The 25470-nt window shown below is 38.5% G+C and overlaps 2 protein-coding genes across 3 annotated transcripts in view; one reads left to right on the top strand and one right to left on the bottom strand.

Annotated features, from left to right (window-relative positions):
- Window positions 1-114: 114 nt before the first annotated feature.
- On the top strand, window positions 115-8506 carry CNIH4 (cornichon family member 4). The gene is made up of 5 exons (XM_074863823.1): window positions 115-370; window positions 1821-1889; window positions 2935-3047; window positions 7571-7711; window positions 8305-8506. Exons 1-5 carry the CDS (start codon window positions 302-304, stop codon window positions 8330-8332), a joined length of 420 nt encoding a protein of 139 aa, XP_074719924.1. The 5' UTR covers window positions 115-301; the 3' UTR covers window positions 8333-8506.
- Window positions 8507-13096: 4590 nt separating this feature from the next.
- Window positions 13097-25470, bottom strand: part of WDR26 (WD repeat domain 26) — a 33004-nt gene continuing 20630 nt past the window's right edge. Inside the window, exons 9-15 of one of the 2 annotated variants that reach the window (XM_074863824.1) lie at window positions 24742-24861; window positions 23868-24013; window positions 23287-23365; window positions 22587-22716; window positions 19641-19826; window positions 18621-18693; window positions 13097-18131 (exon numbers count right to left, since the gene is read on the bottom strand). In XM_074863824.1, the coding sequence (XP_074719925.1) occupies window positions 18662-18693; window positions 19641-19826; window positions 22587-22716; window positions 23287-23365; window positions 23868-24013; window positions 24742-24861 (693 nt within the window). In that variant the 3' untranslated portion in view covers window positions 13097-18131; window positions 18621-18661. The remainder of the gene's footprint in view (window positions 18132-18620; window positions 18694-19640; window positions 19827-22586; window positions 22717-23286; window positions 23366-23867; window positions 24014-24741; window positions 24862-25470) is intronic. The other variant, XM_074863825.1, reaches the window with a different exon arrangement.

A 25470-nucleotide genomic window follows, 5' to 3' on the forward strand; every position in this document is an offset into this window, starting at 1 on the left:
TCCCTTCTCCCGCCTCTGAGCAGCCGGGCCGCTAATTAAGTTTCAGAATAGCGCCCCCGCCCCCCCAGTCAGGGCTGCGTGAGACCCCCGGCACCGCCATCGCGGCGCCCTGATGAGGAACAGGGATATGTCGCGACTACTACCGCCCGGCCGCGAGCCCTGAGGAGGCCCCAGAGCGAGCTGCCGCGGGGACTCCATTTCCCAGCATGCTGCGCGGCCGAGAGGGGCGAGGCGGGGCGCGGCCTTGCCCGGGCGGGGGGGCGGGGCGTACGGCGGCCGGGAGGGCGGCGGCCGTGGCGGGATGGAGTCGGTGGTCTTCATCTTCTCGCTGATTGACTGCTGCGCCCTCATCTTCCTCTCCGTCTACTTTGTATCCTTCTCCTCCGGGGCTGGGGGGCGCCTGGGGTCGGTAGGGTTGGGGCTGCGCTCGCGCCTGGCGTCAACCGAGTGGGCCGGGCCCGTTGAGGCGCCGCTGAGGGCGGGTGGGCGAGCGAGCGAGCGAGCGAGCGGGGCCGGAGCCACCGGGCTGGCGGTGGGTTGCCACCGGGTGGCGGGGCGTCAGGGCCTGTGCTGGGTAATGGCCATTGGCGGCACCCCATCGGGAGCCAGAGAGGGGGGAGGTTTGGGGAGGCGGGAGCGCCTCGCTGCGGGGAAACGGCGAGTGATTCAGTGCCCGAAATACGTTCGCTCCTTCGAGTGCTGAAGCTCGGGGGGGTGTAGGGTGGTGCTATGGAAAATACGTCGTGCCTCGGCAGAAGTAGCACGTGCTTGGCGTTGGTCTAGAGGAAGGGGGTGTTGAAGCATGCTTCACACCCTCACAAACTAGACGGGCCTAAAAAATTAGAGCCATGCAATAATTTTTAGCTTTAAAGTACCTTAGCCTAATTTAGATGTGAACTCGTAGCTGGGAGACTGTGAGTTCCTTGACAGAGTTGCCGTTTTCTTTGTTGCAAACTTGTCTGCAGTCTGGCATTGTTAGAGTGTAACAGCATTGATTTGGCTTTCTTTTCTTATTTTTGTCAATAAAAAGAATTGACTCTTATACTCTTTCAAATCCTGGTGCTATTTCAGAGTCTACCCAGTTCTCCTAACAGAAAAAAGTACAGAAACACTTGAAAGAAATTCATCCTGGAAGGATAGGTTATTTGTTGAAAAAATTAAAAGACTTTACCTAGTTTTTAGGAGTAGAAGAAATCTCGTGCTTTTTCATTTTCTTGAAGAAAAGCAGCATGAGCTTTACAGGACATAGCATGATCATGTGCACACATGCATCCTAAGCCTTTTTTTTGAGGACTTTTCTGACTGAAATCTTAATATTTCAATTGCTGAAAGTTCATTTGATAATGATGTTGCCCTCTTATTTCCTAGCAAAGTATGAATTAATCCAATGTTGATGTAAACATAAAAAAAGCAGATCCACTTCTTAGAACTGCACTATTTATCTTTATTGTGAGGGGAGTTTAAAAAGTGCATTAACTTTTTCTTCTTTTTAAGTTGTCTTTTCAAGTGTTACAGTAATAATTCTGATATTGAGTTGCCTCCCAGGTCTCTTTTAAGCATTGAATTGAACTTTAGCACTTGTGCAACATTTGCTGTTGGAAAAACATAATAAAATCACTTGGCCTGATGATAAAATGTGGCCTAACTTTCTACCTAAAGTAGGAATGAGTTGTAACTAATTGAACTACACCTTTGGCAGATCAGCTGTAGAACAAGACAGTTTACTCTCAGAGCAGAAGGGTCTCTCCAACTTATTGGATAAAAATAAAGCTTTGAGTTTTCTGAGTTACCTTAATGTTTTTCCTTATCTTGGACTTCAGATAATTACACTATCAGATTTGGAATGTGACTACATTAACGCTAGATCATGCTGCTCAAAACTCAATAAAGTAAATTATTCTTCTTTGTATTTAATGTGCTTTAAGAAAACAGTCCTTCATCTTAGCATCACAAATAAGAGGTGTAATGTGGAAAGCCGTGGTTGGCAATATTTTGCATGTATGGTTTATTTCAGTCTGCTTAGCTGTTTTGGATGCCCATCTTTCAACAAGTTCAGTCACGAAAGGCTGTTCTTCTGACCCTTGGTGCTCTGAGATGGGCTGCTACTCTGAATTCGTGGGACTGAGACTTAACTCTTCACGGAGCTCTTGAGTTCTGTGCTTTTGTTCTTGTAGGTGTGCCACACCAAGGATGTCTACTCGTGACTGAACTCTGACATCTTTATAGCAACTTCCTCTGATGCTTCTGTATAATTTCTAACCTGTCTTGAACAGTAGAGTGTTACTGTGATAAGGAAAAGTACTGTTTTAACAAAATCTGAATAAAACCTCTTTCATTAAATTGATGTGGCCTTCCCACGTGGCTGTTCACTTTGATTTAAAAGTATTTCCTTTCTTAATGTAAGAGAGAATGCTATAGGATACTATCAAGGAAAAAATGTGTTACTGCCAGGGGCTGACCCAATTTAACTATGCCAGTTTTCATATTGGTCAACTTTCTTATCTGTTCCAAGCCTGAGGGTGTTTGTATGCTCCGTGTCTGTGCAGATTTTAATTATCTGCTTCTCATTCCTAAATCTGCTGTTCTCTGCAGGGATTTCAAATGAGCTCTCTATACTTTCTTAACTCACTTTCTTAAGAGCTTGTGTAATATAGTTGTGTTCAAATAGCTGCTGTGCTTCTCTCTAGAAATTTTTGTAATACTTGGATAAAGTACCTCTGTTATAATATCTTAGGGCCTGATTTCTGACTTACATGGAATCTGTCTGAAGATACTGATTTCCCCACATTGTGGTGAAATTGCATGCTTTTGCCGTGAATTTTCTGTCTGAGTTTTACATGATTAGAATCAGATGATAACTCCATATAGATTTCTCTTTCAGAAAGGAACTTACATTTGTGCATATAACTCTTTTATTTTCTTCCTTTTTTACAGTGGGTGGTCCCTGAGGTGATTGGCCATGCTGTTGTAACTGTATTAATGCTTATTTCATTGCACTGGTTCATCTTTCTCCTTAATTTGCCAGTAGCAACATGGAATATATATAGGTAAGTGCAAAGGGTTTAGCGTACACTTTTTTTTTTTTCACTGTTACAAGTTTAGCTTTAAGTCTAGTATGAAGATAAATATATGTCTTGATGAGATGTTTCAGTTGTGTTCTTGAGCTGCTAACAGTCTTCATGGATCTAACTAACATAAAATTCTCCTCTCTTTGCAATTAAAATGACAAGAAACCCAATAGTGTAAAGGATATGAAACTTTTGGCCTTTCCTTGCGTTCTGTCCAGAGCCCAGGGATCTTGATTTGTGAGTCATTCCCAATTCATAGGAAATAGTAGTATGTTAATAGGGATTATGAAGTTGTACTGCAAACGTAGTCGTTAATGTTTTTCGTACTGTGCCTACATGCCTGATAGTGATATCAGCATAAAAGTACTTAGGTCAGCATGACTGATTGTTGTAAAACCATCAGGCTGTGGTGTTATCCCCCGCACCCTCCTTCGTTTACTGTCTTGTCTTGCCCCCTCATTTGCATTGGTTTTGGTCCCCCATCTTGCCTCTTTGTATTTGGAAAGGTTTGCAGACTTTCCATCTTACCACAACTGTCAATGTTACTGGTCTTTGTATACTGGGCCGTCCAGCACTTTGAAATGGTTTACTTATCTGTGGGGGTTTCCATGTGGCAACATTGTGACTGTCAGCTCAAAAATGTTCTTTTTGTTTTGTATCATTTGATGTGCAGAGAATTGAACCTTTACAGGTGTTCTGCTAATGAAAACTGGGTGTGGATTTGTCACAAATTATCTCTAATCATTATACTACAGGAAGTTCAAAAGACGGAATGTTTAAGATGGAGGTAGGAGAAGGTGGCTGTAATTCTTGCTTGCCTAAACCTGCTAGGGCTATTTGCAGGGATGGGTCGACTTACTGGTAAAATTAAACAAGAGGTTTCATAGCTCTCATTAAAAAGAAGTTGAGGATCCATTTACTGATAACCTTGTTTTTCTTGGCCAAAATAACCATGCACTAATCACAATTGTTTTCTACAAAACTGCTAGCAAAGCCTTCAAATGTTTCTAGGCTGGAGTAACATGAGGCAGTATAACTTGTATACTTAATAAACAAATGTTGCCTAACTGTAGGGACATACGGATAGTTTTGCCTGGCAACCTGTATGTACAACTGTATTATATACACTGTTGCACAAAATGACTGGTATTCCCTTTGGTATCTGCTGGCAAGTGTGGAGTTTGTATGGGATATTTCGTGTAGGTTAGACTGTTTCTACAGAGACGCTAGAGAGAATGTGGCTTTTTTGAAGCTTTGAAGATTTCTTGTAGTGGTTACTCCTTTGTTGCTTCCTTTTGCTTGCTTAGGTTAATTTTTAAAGTAGCCACTTGCTTTCCCTTCTAAACCTGGTCAGAGAGAATTTTAAAAGACACAGTTATTTGTGTTTCCGCACTTCAGGCAGTAAGCTTTCAACTGCTGCTTTGAATTGACAGCTCTCATTTTATTTGCATACATGGGGTAGACATCCTGAATATCCTAAAATCCAGGATTGTTTCCTCAATTTTAGATACGCAGTGTAGGCAATAATTGAATATGACAATATGATACTTTGCCTGTTCTGCTACAAGAAGTGGAAATACTAAACCTGTACTGCTAATCCTGCCTTCTTTCTGAAGATCACGGGAGTTTCACCCACATTAATAACCTGGACTATCCCATCTATAGTGAAGGAGTTAGAGGTCTGCAAAAGCAAGTGTGTTGTTTAGCATTATAGAGGAAATCTGATGGTTTGGGATAGAATTTGTAATTGACCCAGTGTTCAATGGTCAGGGGACTGTAAAGCAGTTTGAATACACTGAAGAGAGGAGAAAGTGTCAATTACTAAAGGAGGATTAAGTGGGAACAGATGAAGTGTGAACCCATTATGAACTGCAAACTTCCAGCATCAGCTGAATGTGTTTGAATCTTCTTCCTATGTTGTAGCATTGCAAGAACCAATTTCTGGAGTAAATGTGGCTGCACATGAATTCAGAAAGGTTTAAGATTATCATTCTACTCCAAGATGAGTACAGAAGTAAAAATAATTGTGTTGAGATTGAAGAAGGCTGTGCTTTGTAGTTTATCTAAGTGATAATAGAGAGAAAGGTAGTATAAAAATCCCTTCGTCTTCTTCTCTTTCCTTCAAAATTTGCTTAATCTTGATGAGTAAATGGCAGTTACAGGCAGTACTGGCTTAATTTACTAATTGTCTCAATGATTTCAGTGATAATAGAGAGGTTTTTGTGTGAAAAGGACATCAGAAACAAGTCCCGGGGAGGATAAATTGGTCAAAAACAGCATCAAGGGAGACTTTGAGAGTTGCAGCATGCTTATTGTAACATCCCACTGGCCCTTCTTGTTCAACATACTCAGATTAAATTTGGTTTGTTTTTTGCTGAATTTTCTAGTGTCTTATATAATCTCCAGTGAGACATAGTTTTGTCTTACACTGTCCTTGTTTTAAAACTAGATATTGAAGCAGCTTATTTGAAATCTAATCATATTTCAAAATGGATATTTTTTAGTTCTGAAATATTTCTTAGACCTACTACTATGAAGCAAGAATTACAAAGGAAATGTTGAATGTGAGTAGAGAAAAAGAAAGCAACTCATAAAAAAAGCAGAACACTTCCCTTTCTTCTTTGTTATATAGATCTGCTTGAGACAATAGATCCAAATAATGATTCTTGCCATGTCTTTAAGTAGATCATACCCCTCTTAGAACTGAAGGAGTTAAAAAAAAAAAAATTTTTTTTAAATCTTTGAAATACAGTGAAAATTCTGACCAGGACTTCCACATCCCTTACAAAATTGTGTAATCTAGAGGGAAATGTCCTGTTGCTGTAGCAGCAGCTTCCGTACTGGAGGCACTAATGTGTATAGTCATTAAAGCTGACAGTTTTCTTGTTCTGTGTGGTTCTGCTGCAGAAGTTCTTTGCTTTTTAGAGTATGACAACTGGCTTGGGTTGGGTTTGTCAGCATCTAGCATCATTGTGCCCATGACTACAGTTCTTCAGATGTATAATATAAGCTGTACTAGCTTGTGGGCCTCTTGGAAAAACTACCTCCCAGGTTCTGCAAAAAGTTGCATCATTTAAATGTTGTTATTCTTCTTAAAAAGCAAAATTAATAAATACTACATTTGTTGCACTCATATCCTAGAGATATAAGAAAACTATGCTCTCTATCTCTATTTCTAGGATAAATTGGTACAGGAAACTTGTGTTCTTCCTTTTATTCCAATAAAATGCATTGCATTCCCAGTAAATGCACAATAGTTTGTGTTATAATACTAAAAATAGAACAATCACTCAAAACATCAAATTTAGAAGAGAATTTCAAATTGTAATTGTTTCACATGAACTGTTTTTAGTGGGACGTAATTGTTATTAGTCAGATATGCTGCAGTGCTTTTTAATGCCTCTGAAAAAAAGACAAATACCGTAGTCTTGTCTCTTTTCTTTTTTTTTTTTTTTTTGTCTCCTGCTGCTGCTAGAAAACATCCTTGTTTCTTGTTCCCTTCCCTCACCTCCTATTAATTGAAATGAATGTTGCAAGAGGTGGGGGAGTGCCTTTTGGAGTACAGGTGGTGCCATTCTTCAAGTATATAAAGAAAATCAAAGCATTCTGTTCCGAGACCTTGCTTTTGCTCCAGGTGTAAGACAAGTTGTTAAATTCCTGTGTAGAAAGAATATTATTCCAGGAAGGTAGAGCCTGTATGACATTTAAGTGAAATAATAATACTGTTCTAGACTGAGCTCAGCTGGAGTGAGAACTTTGTGTGCTTCCATTTGCTCTCTTGAGAAATGCTTATGACAAAAGAACATGCCACTTGTTGACTTTTCATGGGACATAAAGATTTGTTTTGCTGGTTTTATTCTTTCTTTTGCTTGCATTTCACTTTGTTTCACTCAGCTTTTGTTCTTATGTGGGTTTGAACAGCAGTACTTCAGTTCTGCCCAATCTCTCATCTTGTCAGCCTCAGTGTCTCTGCCGAGATAATGCAGGATGGTTGTGACAAAGATGGGAATAATACACAGATCCTTTGTCTTGTCTTATGCTATCTCATGTTGACCACTGGAGTTTGTGATTATCTGTGTGGGGATTTTTTTCAGTAAATAAATCACTAACTCTTAGCTAAATTAATTCTTTTGCAGTCCCTTTCATCTAATCCATCTTTCCATTGTGGGTGGACGTTTCCTTCATAACACCAAGTAACCACAAACAGCAATTAAAATGAACTGGAATCAGTTATTACCTGGAAACTCTCCCATTTATACATGAGAAGCTGGGCTGATGCTTTTTGTACTTCTTGTCCTCTTATTCTTTGTGGGTTGTAGTGGCAGAGCTACACACCATATCCTGGAACTGAAATAGAATTAAAGATGATCTCCCTTCTGTTGGACTGTGAAACAACTCTAGATGGAAGTCCCTTCTGTGCAAGCTCTCCTCCCCTTCCCCTGATACTCCCTCATGTCTTGATGACTGTATTTCTGTTGTCTTTTTTTCTCTTAAATTTTCAGGTACATTATGGTGCCAAGTGGAAACATGGGGGTATTTGATCCCACAGAGATCCATAACCGAGGACAACTGAAATCACACATGAAGGAAGCCATGATTAAACTTGGCTTTCATCTGCTCTGTTTCTTCATGTACCTTTACAGGTTAGTTTCAAAAATTGCTCCCAAGGAACAAAGGAATTGTCTGCCAGCTATTTTTATCTCCTCTACTCTGCTACTGTAATTGCTGGTATTCGTTAAGAGTCTTATCTTTTTGCATCCTGCTAAGCCTCAATAATATATTTTGACAGCTATCTCCAGGCTCATTATATGCCTTCATTCTTTCTGATCAAACATTGTTTGGCAACTCAGACTACTCCTTAATCTCAAACCCACTGTAAGTACAATATAGAGTCACATGATTTCAGCACCTAGAGTAAGTGGCCTATTTAGAATGGAAATCATCTTGAGGACCAAGTTTATTTTACAAGTTCTGTTTTAGCAAATAACCTTGATCTCGCTCAGTTATAAGCGGATGAGTTCTGTGATGGGGCCACATACTCTGAGATGGAAGAACTGCTGTTCTTCTACTGCAGTATTACTTCTGCAGGCCCTGTCTTCATAAGCAAAGCACACAGCATAGTTGTCTTGATGTTCTGTTTCAGAATCAAGTTCCATGCTCTCATGAAAGTGATAGCTGTTCCTGCTTGCACATGCTTCAGTAATCCACTGGTATCATGTTTTCTGTTTTGTCACAGTATGATTCTGGCTTTGATAAATGATTGAGAAGTTGAAAAAGAACCATTAGCTGCCAAATTGGGTCATCACTCCAGTGACTGGTGGTGGAGCCACAGACACCTTCTGAACATACCTAGATCAGTGTCGTCATGCAGTATATTTTTCCTCTTTGAACAAGAAATATTTTTCTGTATTTTTAACATAAAATATTTTCAAAAGACATTGGATTTGTGTAGCAGTTGTTTTTGTTCCTTTACAACCCAAACTGCTGGAGCTGCTGCTTCTGTAAGATGAAATCCTTGCTTACAGAACTGATCTCACAGGAATTAAATGGTGAGAAGGGAAACTCATTTCAGCAGCATGGGCTGGTAACAGGGGTAGTTGGAGAACAAATTCAAGTGCAGCTCTGATGTCTGCTTCTTACTGAAAGGTGTCAGGATGTGCCTCAGGCTGTCAAGCTGTCCTATTAGAGCCTAGTTTGAAGCAGTGCTAGGAACACAGATTTGGAAGTGGAACACTAGCACAGCTTGTATCTTTGTGTCAGTGTTTTTTCTAGCTAAAAAGCAATGGAATAAAAGTTATGCTTTTCTCCCTTTCCCCCCTCTCCCTCCAACAATCTCTACAAAGTCTTGTGTTTGGATGGATGAAGGTCCCTGTGGTGAAAGTGACACTTGTGTGTAAGAGTGAAAAACAGATAAAGAAACATGATTAATACTTGCTTTTTCCCTTCAACTCCTGTTTTGTCATTGAAATACATCATAGACCTCCATACAACATAAACATCATATTGCACCAGGGTTGGACTTCGTTACAGAGCAAAAGACTGTCTGCAGTCACTACTCCATGAACCTGCTGTTTCCAGCCCAGGGAGGTGAATCAAGAGTATGTCTAGCTTGGGGAGGGGGTCTGGTAAACTGTAACCCGGTTATCCCAATTCTGATGTGACTCTGCTTCAAAGACACCAGCAAACTAAGTTCTTTTTGTGCAGCTCTTGCATCAGTGACAAGTATATAAACCTGAATTTGTACCCTCACTGTCTTTACTTTTTTATATATGCATAGAAACAGGTTTTTTGAAACAAATACATCAAGTGAAACACTTCAAAAATACAGTTCTGTAATCAAGTCCTAAAGTTTGAGCTTTTCCTTCTTCAGTACTTGTTCTTTGGTGTATAGCTGTAGTTAGCAGATTGTTTTCATGGCCAGCACTGAAAAGACAACACTGAAGCTTGATTTCTCTAGATACCTTGTGTTCAGTGTTTGTTCTAGGAAAAGTTTGGCTTCACATTTATCATGGAGTCCAAGTTCAGCTGTTGCAAAGATGAAAAATTGTTGAAAATTACACTCATTAAGAAATAACTAAGGAAATTGCTACCACAGCTGCATGCCACTGACTACCTGACACCACAAAAATCAAACTACAGAAAGTAGTGCCTCATAAAGCTGAAACCCAGACAGGATTGATTGTAGGTCTGGAAGAAGGAGAGTAAATAAAAGTTTAGAAGAGAGGAAAATCAGTAACATTTGCTGAAGCTTAGATGGTAGGCAATTAAGTTATCTTATTTGTATGTGAAAAAAACATACTATACCTTTTGTGTTATGTATTAGAAGGGCAGTGTTAGTAAGCTGCTTTGAGTTAAGCCCTTGCTGTAGTGCTAACAGTAGGTAAATTCCATTAATGATGTTTCACACTGAGAAACGTGATCCTTAATCTGTACGTCCACCACTTAAACTAGCAGTTTTATGTCTTATCTCAAAATCATGTCTTTAGCATAAGAACTTTATTATTAATGAAAATGTTTAAGCTACATTGTCTTCAATTATTTCTAACTACTAGCACCTCAATTACAGTGATGACATTAGATACAGTAGACCCATTCCCTAATGGAATTGGTAAAATTTATCACTCGCTATGAAAAGCTTCTATTCCTCTCTACTGAGGGACAGGTTTCTTCAGAGATGGGAGCAGGACAGGTAAGGATAAGGGAAAAGAACATTTCGGGAAAAAAAAAGTGGGGGCAGTATATGTCTTATATCCCTGACTGAAAGGGCTATTATTGTGGATTCTTCCTCAAGAGCAAGTTATTAACCACAACAGACCAAGAAAAAAATACAGATGTTTTCTAAGCAGTAGTTGTTAAATATTAAACAAACTCTACTTTTACATGAATGCAAACTTCCTACCCCTCTTTTTTATATAAATTCTCCCTTCATTTCTAACAGCTTGTTGTAATAGTTGTAGAAACCTCAGTAGCAGGTTCCAGAGACAATTCTGCTGAGTAATTTTGAAGCCTTCCCTACTCTACAGGGTCATTTCCTGCCTTAACAGAGATCTTCACAGAGCTCAGTGTCAGCAATAGGAAAAATGTATTTGTAATTGCTAAAAATGTAGTTCAGTAGCTGAAAATGGGGATCCTACAGTCATCTATACCATGGGAGATCCACAGAGCACAGAAATTTTACAGTAATAAAAATCAAAACAAACTTCTTGTTTTCTGGGTCTCCATGGGGGGTGAACAGGGTAATTTAAATCCAAGCTTATTATACAGAATTCAAAACAATTACAAACTTTAGACTGTTTTTAAAGAAAAATCCACCTAACTTTATCATTATGAATCAGTGTGAGACCAAACAGAGATTCCCTCCTATTCACTCACCAGAATATATTTCCATTTGGAATTGAGGTGTCCACATACAGCTTCATGAGGGGACCATTAGCTTATCCTTCAAATGATTAGCTATGATTTATAGAAAGCTCTTAATCCATGAAAATAAATCTGAAGTTTGCCTACAGGGATTCTTTTAACCAAGGTTATTAAGCTCTTTTCCTCACCCACAGCCTAGTCACTTTGCTAAGATAGTAGTTGTTCAACAGTTTTCAGAGAGATGAGACAGCTGTTATAGTACTGCACTTGGGGGGATTAGTTAGAATATGTATGATAGCATGTTTCCCCCTAATTAATCATTACAGTTACAGACTGTTGGTTATTTAGCCTGTTTTATTAAAGAATATACTTATCTCTTCATCCTAGTAAATTACCATTTTTTTTTCTAGAACAGTTCTGTATTATGGAACATAGTAAATCAGTGGCATTAATAGCGTGACAAGTAATAAGAACAGTTCTACATGCAGGTTAACAGTCACCCTGAGTCCCTGATAAACCCCTAAAAGCAAATCTTTATCTGTTCAGTATTGGCATAGCTTTCTTCTGATTCTTTTTCTCACAGGAAGCTCTCTAGGATTTTGTACAAGTGCTAAGAAAAGACCATTTTTGCCTCTAAGGATATGGTAATGATGACATTGGAGGTAGCAACAGGAAAATATGGACCACTGTGGATTAACCACCTTTATCATTGGCAGAAATGTTAGAGACACATAAACTTCAGTGATTACTGTTCAGAGCGTTATAGTCTTTTAAAGTGAGGAGTCAACTGTGACTGCCATCTTTCTGTAATGAGCTGATAGCCTGAGCATGTGCAACACATGCAAAGTAGCAGAGGGATGCATCAGGCAGCACAGGCCAAGGGGTGAAGTGACAGAGTAAAACAGAAACTGTCCCTCAGGAGAAGTACCCTACCTCAGGCAGAGTTTGGATTTAAGCTAATTATGAAACGCTCATCTACTATCAGGTAGTAGTATCCTTAGTAATTTCTTTTAAATAACCTGAAGCATTTAAAAAATTACGATTTTAAATTTTACATTTGCTGAAATTTCAGTTCTACAGCAGTCATGTACCCGTTTCTCTTGCATTCTTCTCACCAGTTAAAGGCAGACATAGGACAGCAGATGAAGCACACTAACAAACCCAGCCAAAACACAAACTTCCTTCATCTGCTGTGTGGAGCATTTATGGCTGAAGCAGGTCTGCAATCTGACAACCCTCCTGCAAATACTAGTACCCAAGGGAAGCGTCACAAAGCAGCACGTGGAATGGAATAAGGCATGCCCCTTCTGGTTGCAGCTGCATTTAAGCCATAATTATCTATACACTGCTTAAACTGTAAGGGAGGGAATAAAGTTTATACAAAGGTGCTACTAGAGGGAGTAAAGACCTTTTCTAGTCAATATCGAAGCTCAAAGCTTTCAAAAACTGAATGCACTTCAAAAGGTTTGAGTTTGGAAAAGCTACAGGAAGGGGAGGGCAAATTTAGGTACAGCTTTTAATTTAATAGAACATTAGCTAGAGCTGAACAAAAATGCCTAAAATGCAGGACAAAGATAAGGTTCTGTTTTAAGACACAGGAAAAGAGGGACAAGAACGCAGGGTCAGTCAGAGGGAACAAAGGCAACACTTGAGAAGCATCTTTAAGAGCTGTCAGCCACAGAGACCACTTCAGTCAACTTCACATAGAAGTCTGGAGGCTCCCAGTTTCCAGTTTAAGAGAAGTCTAAGCAAGAGACACAAGTACTTTAGGAGCACCTCCTTAATATGAAATATCAGAAAACCCCACAAAACCCACTGATCACCTAAAGCAGCCTGTGTCTGGTATTTAAGCAAGCTCCAGCATTAAGGAGTCAAGGTTTTCATGGAGCCTCAACAGGTCAGATAAGCACAGAATGGGACACAGGCAAGTTGACTGCTAAATTACAGTGAACACACAAGTGTGAGGTAGATTAGAGCCAAACAGCAACAATGGGAAAGCCTGCACTCAACACTGAGTGAATCCATCTTCAGATAAACTGCCACAAATTAATTTTCCTAGTGAGAAAGTGAAATACTACAAATATGGAAGAAATCTATAATTAATGATCAAGAAATTAACATCCAAGTCAGTCATATAAAGTGAAGTTAGGGAAACTAAGAACTATTCATTCCAGTTATTTATTCTGTTTATTGAATTGAAAGAAAGGGAATACAAACATTTCTGTTAAGTGCTGTGCACCAACATGGAAAAAGTGTATTTTTTTTTTTTAAAAATCCTAATAAAAACAAATCAGAAGTTAATGTAGTTCCAATTGAACAATTTTTAAAGATATGTTTAAAATACTACACATTTATAAAATAAAAAAGTTAAAACGGTGTTCTGTAAATAATTAGTAAAACAAGTGAAAATAAATACGAGACCCAAAGTTCTTATGTTTTTAATGTAATATAGCAAAGAAATTTTTAACTACTTAATATAATCCAAGGAGAGTAACAAAAAAATCCAGAAAGTTTAAGAACGCAATCCTTTGAAACATTTAATATCAGTCCATAGCAAATAGTCATTACATACCAAAAGCTCTAAGTGTTAACTAGTTCCACCACAACTCCATATAAATCTTGACAATTTAGAAATCTTGAGATCAACAATAAAGTTCTTTTCTTGATCTCTACAGCTTGGTTTGTAAGTACATACATGCTTTGAGGATCCATTTTGTCCCATAAGTTTTCAAGGAGCCAATAACTTTTTCCATCTGTGCCTAAAAATGTTAAAGATCCAAATCTAGCACATATACCCTAACAATGAAAAATGTTTAAGAAAAAAGATGGGGCACAATGAATTTCAAATTTATAAAAATATACTGATATTAACCAAAACCTTCTGGTCAAAGGACACTTCACATACACACGACTTAAAGTATGCAATAAAACATGACAAGTACCTAGAACGTTTGGTTCTCTGTCTGATCATGGAACACATGCACACACACATTCATACCAGATGGGAGGAACACTCTCACAGACGTTTTGCTGAATCCAGATTATCTGGATTAATAGACAGAAAACTTGTCTACAGTTTATTTCAACAACTAGAGGCAGCTACTGCAGCAGTAGTTCAACACTGCACACTTCAATTAAGTCCACCCTGTTTAAAAAAGTGTCAGAGTTAATGTTTTTTTTCTTTCTAAACATTGTTAAAAGTAGCAGTTTTCAAAATAATACGGCAGCTGAAAATGGACTCAAGCCAATGCGGAAAAGACAGGAGGAGGTCGAAAGGAGGATTAGCCATTTATAGGATGGGTGTTCCTCTTAATAGTTGTCTCAAAAAAAATTAGATACAAGTGTATTTTGTAACTAAAAATACGGACAAACTATTGAAAGTGCATTTTTCCTCCTCCCCAATGAGTTACAGTAGTTTGTCTGTTGGTCAGTAAGTCCTGCTTCTTATGTCCATTCTTCTGTCTCTACCTCCCTCCCCATTTGGGTCTACATCTCCCCTCAAAACTACAGCTAATTGAATGAGTCCTGGCTTCCTGCTAAGGAAGCCTTCAAAATTGATTTTGGGTGGGAGTATCACTTAGCAGTGTAAAAGTATACAACTAGACACAAACTCCCAACAACATATTGAGCTTTATTAAACATTACCTGTTTGAAGCCAAGTTGAGAAGTAACTGGCAAGATCTGGATAGATTTCTAGCTTGCATCTTTGCTCTAATCATAAAAAGAAGTTAACTTTAAAGTTGGAGAACTTTAGAAAAGACAGAGGGAATTTAAAACAAATGTATCATTTTCCCCCACTACCCTCCCCTCCGAAACAAGGGCAGATCTAGCATTTTCCCTTTTGTGCTCCATTGTGCCTTGAAAATTACTTACCTGAACAGCTAAAGAACATTCAGATAACAAAATGCTTCAGCATAACTTTTTAAACGATCTGCCTTGACAATAACCTGGGGCTACTGTGAATATTTTAAGCCAACAGCCGACCAGGGACAGTTACAAAAGGAGTACACACTTACAGTATTTTCTTCTCTAAAACCATAGGTCTGTTGACTAGAAATACAGTAATTTATTGCAGGTGTGTACTTGTTCCAGCCTTAAGACTCCAGCCTATGAACATTTTTAAGCACATGGAAATCAACATGTTGCAAATGAGCAAACTTATTTGTTTCCCCCTCCCCATAGTCTCATTTTATAGTCTGTGTACAAAAAGTATTGGTACTTTTCAATTCACATCTTGTGAATACGTGACATGTTAGAAATAGTTTAGGTTCCTCTAACCTGCAGGTTGGAAGGGTAGTCATTGCCGCTAGATCTATAATGTCAGTTTACTGAGGGACCAAGTAGTGTGGTGAAATGAAGATTCCTCTCACCTTTCTCTCATCTCTGCTCGTCACCTGCAAGAAGCAGACAGCTACGCAATACGCTGTTAGTGAGACGCCCTGGAAACAGTGCCGTCTGCACGGAGCTTGCCTTTACGCTGCATGGGCGCACCACAACACTAAAATGGAGATGTCAGAACATGTGCTTCTCCCTAGCTCTGCTTCTAGATACCTGAAGTGTAGTTTGGAGGTACAAACCAAGTCCAGAAGAGAAACCTCAGAATGAAGGGGCAGTCTTTTGGTAAAAGTATGAAGTTTAAATTTCTAATTATAATGCATTGCAGTGCAAAGCAGGCATCAGCCCATACACACCCCCACACAGCTTGTACCAGGTAAGGAGTCTCACTTTTGTTTAAATATGGCCACCACATTAAAAATGCCTGTTGAAGTGCATAGGAGACTTTAAATTTAAACTTGGGATTTGATCCAGCCTTCACCACCTGCCTAAAACTCCCACTGAAGTCCCATGAGTAGGAGGTAAGCAAGTAGTGCCAGACCATTGTATGAGACATTGTTAAGAGACATCAAAACCAGGATTATTCTCCTTACTCTCCCTAAATGTTTTGTTTGAAAATAAGTTCCAGAGTAAGACAATACTAGGGTAACTTCCAAAGATTCACCTATTGGCATTGCTTATGAATTAGACCGTGTTTTGAACATACAAAACACTGTTTTTACAGTTTAGGTATTCAATTTTTATTTAAAACGCAAAGGTTTAGCTTACTCAGATTTGACCTCAGGAAGTTGTCAGTTTCCCTGCAACACTGATGCCAGAGGAATAAGACTGACTAACCTTACACTATCTGAACTAGGAAGAGAAACAAACAGCTTCCTCTAGAACTAGCTAATGGAAGAAGGAACTGATTTGTAGTCTTAAGTTTACACATGTATTCCCAGTACTGTGGAACAGTAATTGCTATCAAAGAAATTCACCTTAAGATAAGTGTACTAGATTGAAGATGAGAACGTTAAGTTCCTACTTCATTTTGGAGATACCAAGAGAGGAGTATGTCAGATTCAGGGCTGGTCTCAACCAAAGTATCAGAGTCTTAAATCATGCTTAAGTTTACACACAAGGCAAGAAAAAACCCCACCATCTGATGGCTGGAATCTTAAAAAAAAAAAAATCTAACCTGACAAGCTTCTCTTTGTTTTTCTGGGAAAGAAAAAAGGGCCTGTTTATGTTAAACTCCACATTCCCATTCATCAAAAGTGGCTACACTTCTCTTCCCAGGAACTCTGGCAAACCTTCCCCCACCCTTCTTCCATACATGACTAATAAGGACACTAGATTATTTTCTCATTAAAGGATGAAGTCCACACTTCTGTGCACAACAATTCCTAGTGGCATGCCTTTCCCTGCTCCCTCTTTACTTCACAGCAGTACCAACACTACCTTTCCACCCAAGGTGGCAAAAGGGAATCCAATGCCATCCCATAATGAATTTGTGTAGTGCAGAAGCACAGAGATGCCAGGCCATCTGTTTATGTCAAAAAAAAAAAATACTTAAGCTATAAATGTCTTTCTCTTTTCTTAACACGGATTATTAGTGGAACTATTCCTGGATGTGTCAAGATGTTCACAGCACCAGCTTGCAACAAGGTCTGGGAGAGGCATTTAAACCTGCAAACTTAAAAGTATATTCTCAAAAAGAAAATCTATACACCTTTATCAAATAAAGAAAAATTTCCATTGGAATACAAGTGTTTAATTTTGATTTTATGTTAATTACTTTTACAAAACGTTGACTCGGTGAAGAAAGAACTCTCTCAACACATTCTTCCCTCGAGGTGTAGTCTACCTTTTACACCAGCATTGTTGCATATATTTATGTAATTAGAAAAAAAAAAGACCTTGTCTTGTTTAACTCTTAGTCTGGTGGTGCACTCTGAACACTTTTTTTCCTCTAAATAATACAGTTTATCTGTTAAGATAGACAGTGAGTTCCTCCTCCTAAAGCAAGCTTCACTGCCCACGTAAAGCTCCTTCCAGCCACTGCTTTTGATTGGGTCTCAAGACACTCCAGAAAAGCATCAGTGATACCATGTTTCACGACACTTCTTGCATTGTTTTAATTCCAAATGTATACAAATGAAGTCATTTTAATCCTATAAATAATTTATTTTAAAAAAATTGTGCTGTTAACCCCTTTGCAGGGCAACGAGCTATGTGAAAAGTACAAAACTTTTTGTCAAATGCGATACTGAGAGTGCTTTCGACATAGTTCATTGGTTTATCATCTCAATTTATATATACTGCGCAACGGGCAAGGCTAGAATCCATGAACCAAGCTGCAAAGATCTCAAGCTAAGTAAGGCGGAGAGAGACTTGAGAAACAAGAGAAGGAAATACTTTCCTATCCAATGTATACTCTTCAGACTAAAGCACTCTTTCTATCAAGCCTTCTAAACTGTTAAATAAAGTGTTCCAAACAAGCATTTAAACTTCATTACACAGAAGAGCAACAAGAACAGTAGCCTGCCAGACAAAAAGGCAGGAGGGAAAAATATATATACTGAGTTCAATGGTTAGCCTGAATGTAGCACAGTTCTCCACAACCGATGGGGGGGTAATTTCAACACGGTGTCCAACAACGTTCTAACGACGTGCTTCATCTCGACTGGTTACTATGAAGCAAGGTGGTAAATGTTTGGCCCCGACCGGGCTTCAGAAATGGTTCTTTTTCATGACGAGCATGTCTGTCCAGCTATCAATCATGTTTGTTTGCACCAAATCCCAAGCCATTTAAAATACGACTAATTAAGTTAAACTGAAGTCGTCTGCTCCAAATTCGCCATCAACTATCCATGCTACTGCATTCCTCTGAGCAAAAACAAAAACATAAGAGAAAGAAATCACATCTTGAAGATCGTATCAATAGTTAATCTTTCTATTATAAGGTCATTAATACAGTGTATTTACATAAGTTTTACTGAACATGCATTAGTTAATGGATCTTCTACTGTAGCTAAATCCCATGTTAAAAATTACTTATTTTAGGTATCATTATTCATTTTAATTTAGAAATTAATTTAGCATGTTAGGTGTTGGTACACAAAAAGCATCTCTTTCAAAAAGTAACACACATTTACATTCAAGTTCCAGGGGAGTGTGCTAATTACAAAGCTGTCTGTCATCCATTTAAGACTCCTAAGCCTTACACCTACACCTCTTGTGAAAGCACTGCTGTGAGAAATCCATTTTCTATTATTTTGATTTTTATGGCATTTACTGGCTTATTTTCTGGAGGAACTAAGAAAGCGTGAGCAAGCAGCTAGAGAAAACAAACAAAAAACCATGAGTAAAACCAACTGGAGGAGAGGCTCTGAGTCCTTACGGGTACATTCAAGGCGTTACAAACAGAAGATTGGCCAGGCTGGTCCACCTAGTCCAAGACCAGAAGCAGATGTGTCAGAAAGCACAGGAGCAGGGAGAGAAGGTGGTAATTCCTCCTAATATCCTTCCAACTTCCATCCATTTTTACCTAATGGACATTCTGAACTAGAGGTGTTCACTTATCTAGTAGCACTCAATGGATTTCTCTTTGATCACACTGTCCAGGTTCCCCTTGAACTCATGTCCACACCGAGTATCCACGAGGTCCTGTGGCAGTGGGATATACTGTATTTCATTTTAATGTCTACTGTAAATTTTTACCACAAGGTTGAATGTGTAATGATAGAAGCCTATAAACTGCAGAACAATCCCACAGTGGTTATCTCGTTAACAACTGGGGGGGGGCAGGTGTTGGGAACAAGTGTGCATTTTGTCAGCAAAAAAAATTGCACTGTGCCTCTCTCCTGGACACAGATGATTGCTGCTGGTTAGTAAAGAATCAGTTGTGTACAGATTTTATGGTGGGAAACTTCACTCTCTCCAGACTTTGGAGATTCCTTTTGTAAGCACTTTAATACCATTATTCAATTTGCAGTGTGGTCAGAATGCATTATTTAAATTTTAGTAACATTGTGTGTTATTAAACCTCAAAGCATCGGAGACAAGATTTTTAAGAAGTCTATAAATAAGTTAATAGAATCCTGAGGGTCTTAGTGACACTACAGTTTTCTATAGGGCCATGTCACAAATTTTAGTATAATTTTGGAAATACCAGTTGTTTCCTTTTTATTCTAAAAACATAAAACTTAGACAAAAATCAAATGCCATACATTTAAAAAAACATCACTAACTTCTTGTTTTAGTAAAAGTAATGACTCTAACCCAAGAGTTAAAGGCATTTTTTCTATCCTATTTATGGTAAAGAAAATCCACTGAACCAGCTGCCTTTGATGTAAACTTTTAGTGATTAGAGAACACACACACACTGGTTTTTACCTTCAATATCCTGGTTGTCTACAAAAGGTGCTGGTCCCCATATTCTAACAGTGCCGTCATCAGAGGCGCTGGCCATCATGGATGGAATCTGCGGGTTCCAGCTCACACAATTAACAGTACGTGTGTGCCCTGTCAGCTCCGCAATTGGCAGCTCACTACGCTTGTGCCAAATATATACTTTGTGATCTAAATAAAATATGCATTAAAAAAACATAATGAGAAACACTGTTCTGCACAGACCGATTTGTCATATCAAACAGCAATTCCACAGAAGCTCTCAGCACCTAAAAAACCCATTAATATTGCAAAACCCATGTCAGTTGAATATGCAATAGCACTTAAGTTTTTCTTCTACAAGTGATCAAAAGAATATGGGTAGGGCTCTTCCACTAAAAGACACATTCCCTTTTAAGGCTTGCAAATCTACTATGCTTGGCATTTGAAGAAAAACATTTTTGACTACAATGCAAATAATCCAATACATGGCTAAAGAGAGAAACCAAGCTGCTCTTTAATTAAGATATGGAATGGTAATCTTATTCAAAAGGAAGTCTTGCAGATTTTTTTTTTTCTTAAATAAGCATATTTAGATTCGTACATGCACTATAAAGTCATAAGCAGTAAGGCAGAATATTTACAGCCACCACCTGTTGATGGGTGCTAGATAAGATCACAGCTCTAGTTCATGAAATACACCTTGATGCTAAAGACCTAAAATATTCCAGTGAAAGTGCAAACAGAACAAGTGAGGGAGAGCAAAGCAGCTTAACATCTCAAATTGTGAGCTATTACCATCTTTGACAATGATTAATTTTTGTGTGGTATTTAAAGATATGAGTTTGTATGTATTAAAGTAGATGCAATAAACAACCCTACAGATCTTACTTTGTGATAGGAAGCTTTTAATTACTTCTAGCAACATGCTAGAAATAGAATAGTGAACCAGTCAGACACTCCACAGCAGTTTTTAGAGCAGTGTTACTACTTTATAACCAACTATATTTAAGAAAAAATGACTAAAGGTGTTTTGGTTTGTTTTTTTTTCCCCCCGCAACTGTAGACTAGTGGCCTTTAACAAGCCTGTGGGTTGACCTCTCTAGGAACATCTTTGGAATATTCCAAACAGAGCAATACAAACTGAGCAAGTATGTATTACTAGTATTATACAAAAGCCTAGTATTTAGGTCTAGCATACCAAATGAAACTATTTTAATGTATTTGAAAGGTTTTAATGTAGATGTCATTCTGAAGGTTTAGCAATCCAACCGATCTTCCTCTATTCCTCCTCTCAACCCCTTACAAAACAGACTTGCTCTCTGTCCTACTTGCTAGAATAGCATCATGGAACCATGTGATAACTCAATTGTCTTCTGCTGAATCAGCTCATTTGAGGACACCACCTTTAGATATACTTGTATTGATGCAAATGTTCTGGTTGTGTTTACATTCCACTTACGATTTCAAGAGACTACATATCCACGCTACTCAAACCACACAATTCACTCTCTGCTTAAACACTGGACATGCAAGCCTCTGCTGTCTGGGAGAACGAAAGCCTAAACACAAACCAGTGTTTCAGTGCTTGTCAGAATGCCTGTATTCTGCTTCAGAAAAAACAAGTTAGCTAGATTAAGGCAGCAGTCAATTTCCCTCTCAGGAAGAGCGCTCCATTTTCTTCCTACTGGTGCAAATGTTAGAAAAAAGCCTACCTAGCTGACAACATACCTTAAGTTTAAGAGGCTATAACAATGTAATCAGTCTATTACTTTTTTAAATAAGGCTACGACAATGCAATCTGTTATTTTTGTTTGCTTGTTTTTTAAAATATAGACTTTCTCAGTAGCCACATTTGAAACGATTCAGGGCAAAGAGACAACAGCTTCAGACAGTCCATAACTAAGTAGAGTGCCATCAGTTTCAATTACTGAACAGTAGTTTTTAGACAACAAAGATAAATAAATAGGGGAAAACAAGGACTAGTGCCCCATAACATCTACACCTACACATGCACATCAGTATGGCTCAACACAACTCCTGAACTTTCGGATACTCGGGTCTCAAAACAAGAACTTGTTCAACCATGAAAAGAGGTTCAGACTGGACTGGAGCACTGAAGGTGCTGTCCTTCAGTCATTATATTCCACTGGGTCTGGTCAGAGGGTGAAATCTGGTTTTATTTTAGAGATCCTTGGTATTTTCCAGAAGAGGATAGTAGTAAATGTCTTGGCCAACCCTATTTCCTAACAGCTGTGAGTTACATATTACTAACAATGATTGCATACATATTCCAAGTGTAATTCTTAGTCCTGCATAGGCTTGACTCTTAAGTGACCTCCATGGGAGGTGATGGCACTACATCAGTGACAGAACTGAACCAATTCAAGATATAAACCATTAACTAATTTCTATTCTTGCCACAGACAGTTGAATAAGAACACACCACAAAGCCTTTGATCACCAAGAAGCCCTACCAGACTATGTCAACAACTGCTTAATTTGAGACTACTCTGTTCATAATTAAGATGATGACTCTTCCAAAATTAAAATAACCTCACCACACCTGTATCTTCAACAGGCAAATGAAGCTGTTACTCCCCAGAAGTATTTTTGATTCAAACCATAAGCCTAAGTACCATACCACACAAAGAAAAAGCCTCAGAACACCGCACCCACTTCTAATTAAAACTGTGCAGATGCTTTTGCTTTAGAGGAGCAACACAAAAGAGTCATTAATTCTTCCTACTACTACCATCCTCTCTCAAAAGATTCTTTCTGCTAGCACACAATTATTTCTTGAAGTATGCCACAATCTCAGTGCTCCTCAAACTTATTTAATGAGCCAGATGCTTGCCTTTATAGATGACAGTTGCTAACAACATCATTATATAAGTAAGGTATAGGAAGGATACAATGTTCCAGTTTTCTGCACAAAGGGGAAGATGTTACCTTCGCTGCCACTCGCAATGAAGTCTTCGTTATGACCTCCAAAACATGAGTGAATTGTGTAAAATCCTTGTGTAACACCTTGATACTTTCTCACTAAAACTCTGTCTTGTAAGTCCCATAAGTGAACTCCCTGGGAATAAGTATAAGAATGTTATTTCATCATTAAACATTATTCATTACATTCTTTTGAAACACTAAAAAAATGAAACATGATGAAAGTACATTACTTCAGCCAATTTCAGTACCGCTAGTAGTAAGCGGTAGTCAAGAGAATAAAGATATACCAAAGTACTAGGTTAAACTTTCAGTCTATGGTCCCTTCCATTCTGAAAGCTCCTGTTCCTACCCAAGGTTCCAAAAGTAGAAATAAATAAATAAATACAACCTAATTCTCAGTGCCCCCAGACTTGTCAGCCTGCCACCATTTGTGCTATACCTCGCTTCTCAATGCAATAGCCAGATAATAACATTTAATAGTATATATTTCATAGCACAAAAAACTCTTGACTATACATCAAAAAAAAAATAATCACTCTCAAGAATGAGATCGCCATGCTATATTTATGAATATTAAGGCCTCCATATTACATGAAATACAACTGGTTAATATCAAACACTCCAATTCACATCAAAATAGTTAAAAACAGTTAGCAGTTGCAAGTAGATTTATTTGCATTTCCATTTATCATCACCAACTCACCTGAGTTGCTACATTTAACAAAGCTAAACGGCCATTTTTTGAAATAGTAAACGACATAATAGGATGATCTTCTTGTACTCTGAAATGATAAGACAGTGTTAAGAGTACACTTAACCAAACAATGATGCAACACCAAGGCAAAAGGCATGTCCTGTCTCTGCAATATTATCAGGAAAGACAGTTCTGAATTTGAAATTAGGTATGTGTCTATACATCACTACAAGCGAGGTCTACAATAGCTTGCTTATATTTATGACAAATCCCAAGACCAAAAGGGTCTTCAGACGTCAAATCCAACTCCTAACTTCAAGGCAGGATCTACTAAAATATGCCAGGAAGTGGGAAGACACCTCTTGATGACAGAAATGTCAAAACATCCACCAGAAACTTACTCCAGTGCCTAGGAATTATTTCTTGCTGCAATTGGAACTCACTAAATTCTCGTCCCATGTTGTTCTCCTCTTCTTCTAACACTGAGAGCATTTTAAAAGCTTATTTCCCATCCTGCCCCACAAACCCTTCCTCAATCTTCTTCTGGCACGAAGAATCAGAAATTCAAAACCAAAGAAAGAGGTAGTTACATGTTCCTGTCTGTAAGATCCTCAAAGTTATAACCCCGAATTCGCTGGTGTGTGTCCGATGCTAGAACAGTTTTCCCATCACTCAAGCACCAAAGGCATTGTACTCTCACCCCTTCCCAGGAGTCAAGGAGATTACCATCTAAATCCTGATCAGAAAAGAAAAAAAAAATTGAACTGTTAGTCTCGGATTTCTCAGTTGTGACACAAATATATTTTTCACCTTCTGTTACACAACTGCTACAGAAAGCAATCTTACCCTGTAAAAGAGAGGGCTTAACGAATTAGGACTTGGTTGTCTTAGCCAAGGGCTTTTGTAGAATCCCTTTTGTTACTTTTCTCATGTGTGACACACGCAATCTACGTCATGTCACGGAGCGCACCTTTGCAGTGAGGTTTGCATACTGCACTATTATTCTGGGACATTTGTCAGATGACAAATAATCAAGAGTAGGGTGAGACTGTAGACCATGACCCAAAAATTAACACCGGTCAGGTAAAGAGGGTTTCAAATTTCTGTTTACACTAAGTAAAGATAGCATGCAAAAACTAAGAAAGACACAGTCAAAATTTTGTGGAATAAAAAACATCTGTGGACAAAGGCACTTCTTTTTATTAGTGTATTTTCTAGAGCAGCTAAGAAAAAAATTCCCAGCCCACAAATCCTCCTTTAGGCAGACAAAAGATGCTTGAACCCTTCTAACTGCTACATACAGAAGTGCGGTTGAAATACTAGCATTAATGTATTGCTGCTTTGAATTACAAAGGACCAGAATTTTTAGTGTACACACACAAGAAAACATGAACCTCAGATATGATCATAACAAAACTTTCATTTCTTGCTTTGTTTTCAATGGGACAGATGCAGAGAACTTACACACTGATAGAACTGTCCACGTTGACCTCCTGTTACAAAACGCTTCCCATCAGGATTCCAGGCCACACTTGTTAAACTGTCTTCATGAGACTGGCTCATCTTTGTCCTTAGCTCCCCAGTCTGGAAAATAAACAAAGGCAGCAAGGCCTTATACCAGAACCCTTTCCCAAAAAAGCATTGATAATTATATCTGACATGCATAGTGTTTGGAAATGCATATATTTCAACATGTTTATTAAAAAGCAACAGAAACGTATGAATAATGCAATAAAAGGGCAGAACTACTTCAGCATCTCCAGTGACCCTGGACTTGATTTGGGACAATTTCTGTTGTCCCTCAAATCAAGAGAGATGGACTAGTTGGTGTGTCAGACAAGTGGAGGATTATGAGTAAGGAGAGGAATTAAAAGAAGTTGGAAGAACATGTAAGAGGCAATATGAAATAAAAAACCAAACATGGAAATCAAGGAGACAGGAGAAAACGACAAGAAAATAGGAAATAACAAAACGTATTTTAGTAAAAAGTTGGGAGTATCAGTATTTAAAACTTTTTCCTTCCTGAGCTGGAGCTTTCCACGCCAAAATTTAGCTTTCATCCCCAGCTTATAATGCTACTGTTTCACAAGACAGAGTGCCAACGAGTGGCTTACCACTGTCAAAACAGTAAGGGCTTCTCTCTATTCCCTTGTGCCAGCTCTAGTGCTCTTCACTAAGCCAATTTAGTCAATT

Source organism: Strix uralensis, chromosome 3 (genome assembly GCF_047716275.1).
Source record: "Strix uralensis isolate ZFMK-TIS-50842 chromosome 3, bStrUra1, whole genome shotgun sequence".
NCBI classification, from domain to species: Eukaryota; Metazoa; Chordata; class Aves; order Strigiformes; family Strigidae; genus Strix; species Strix uralensis.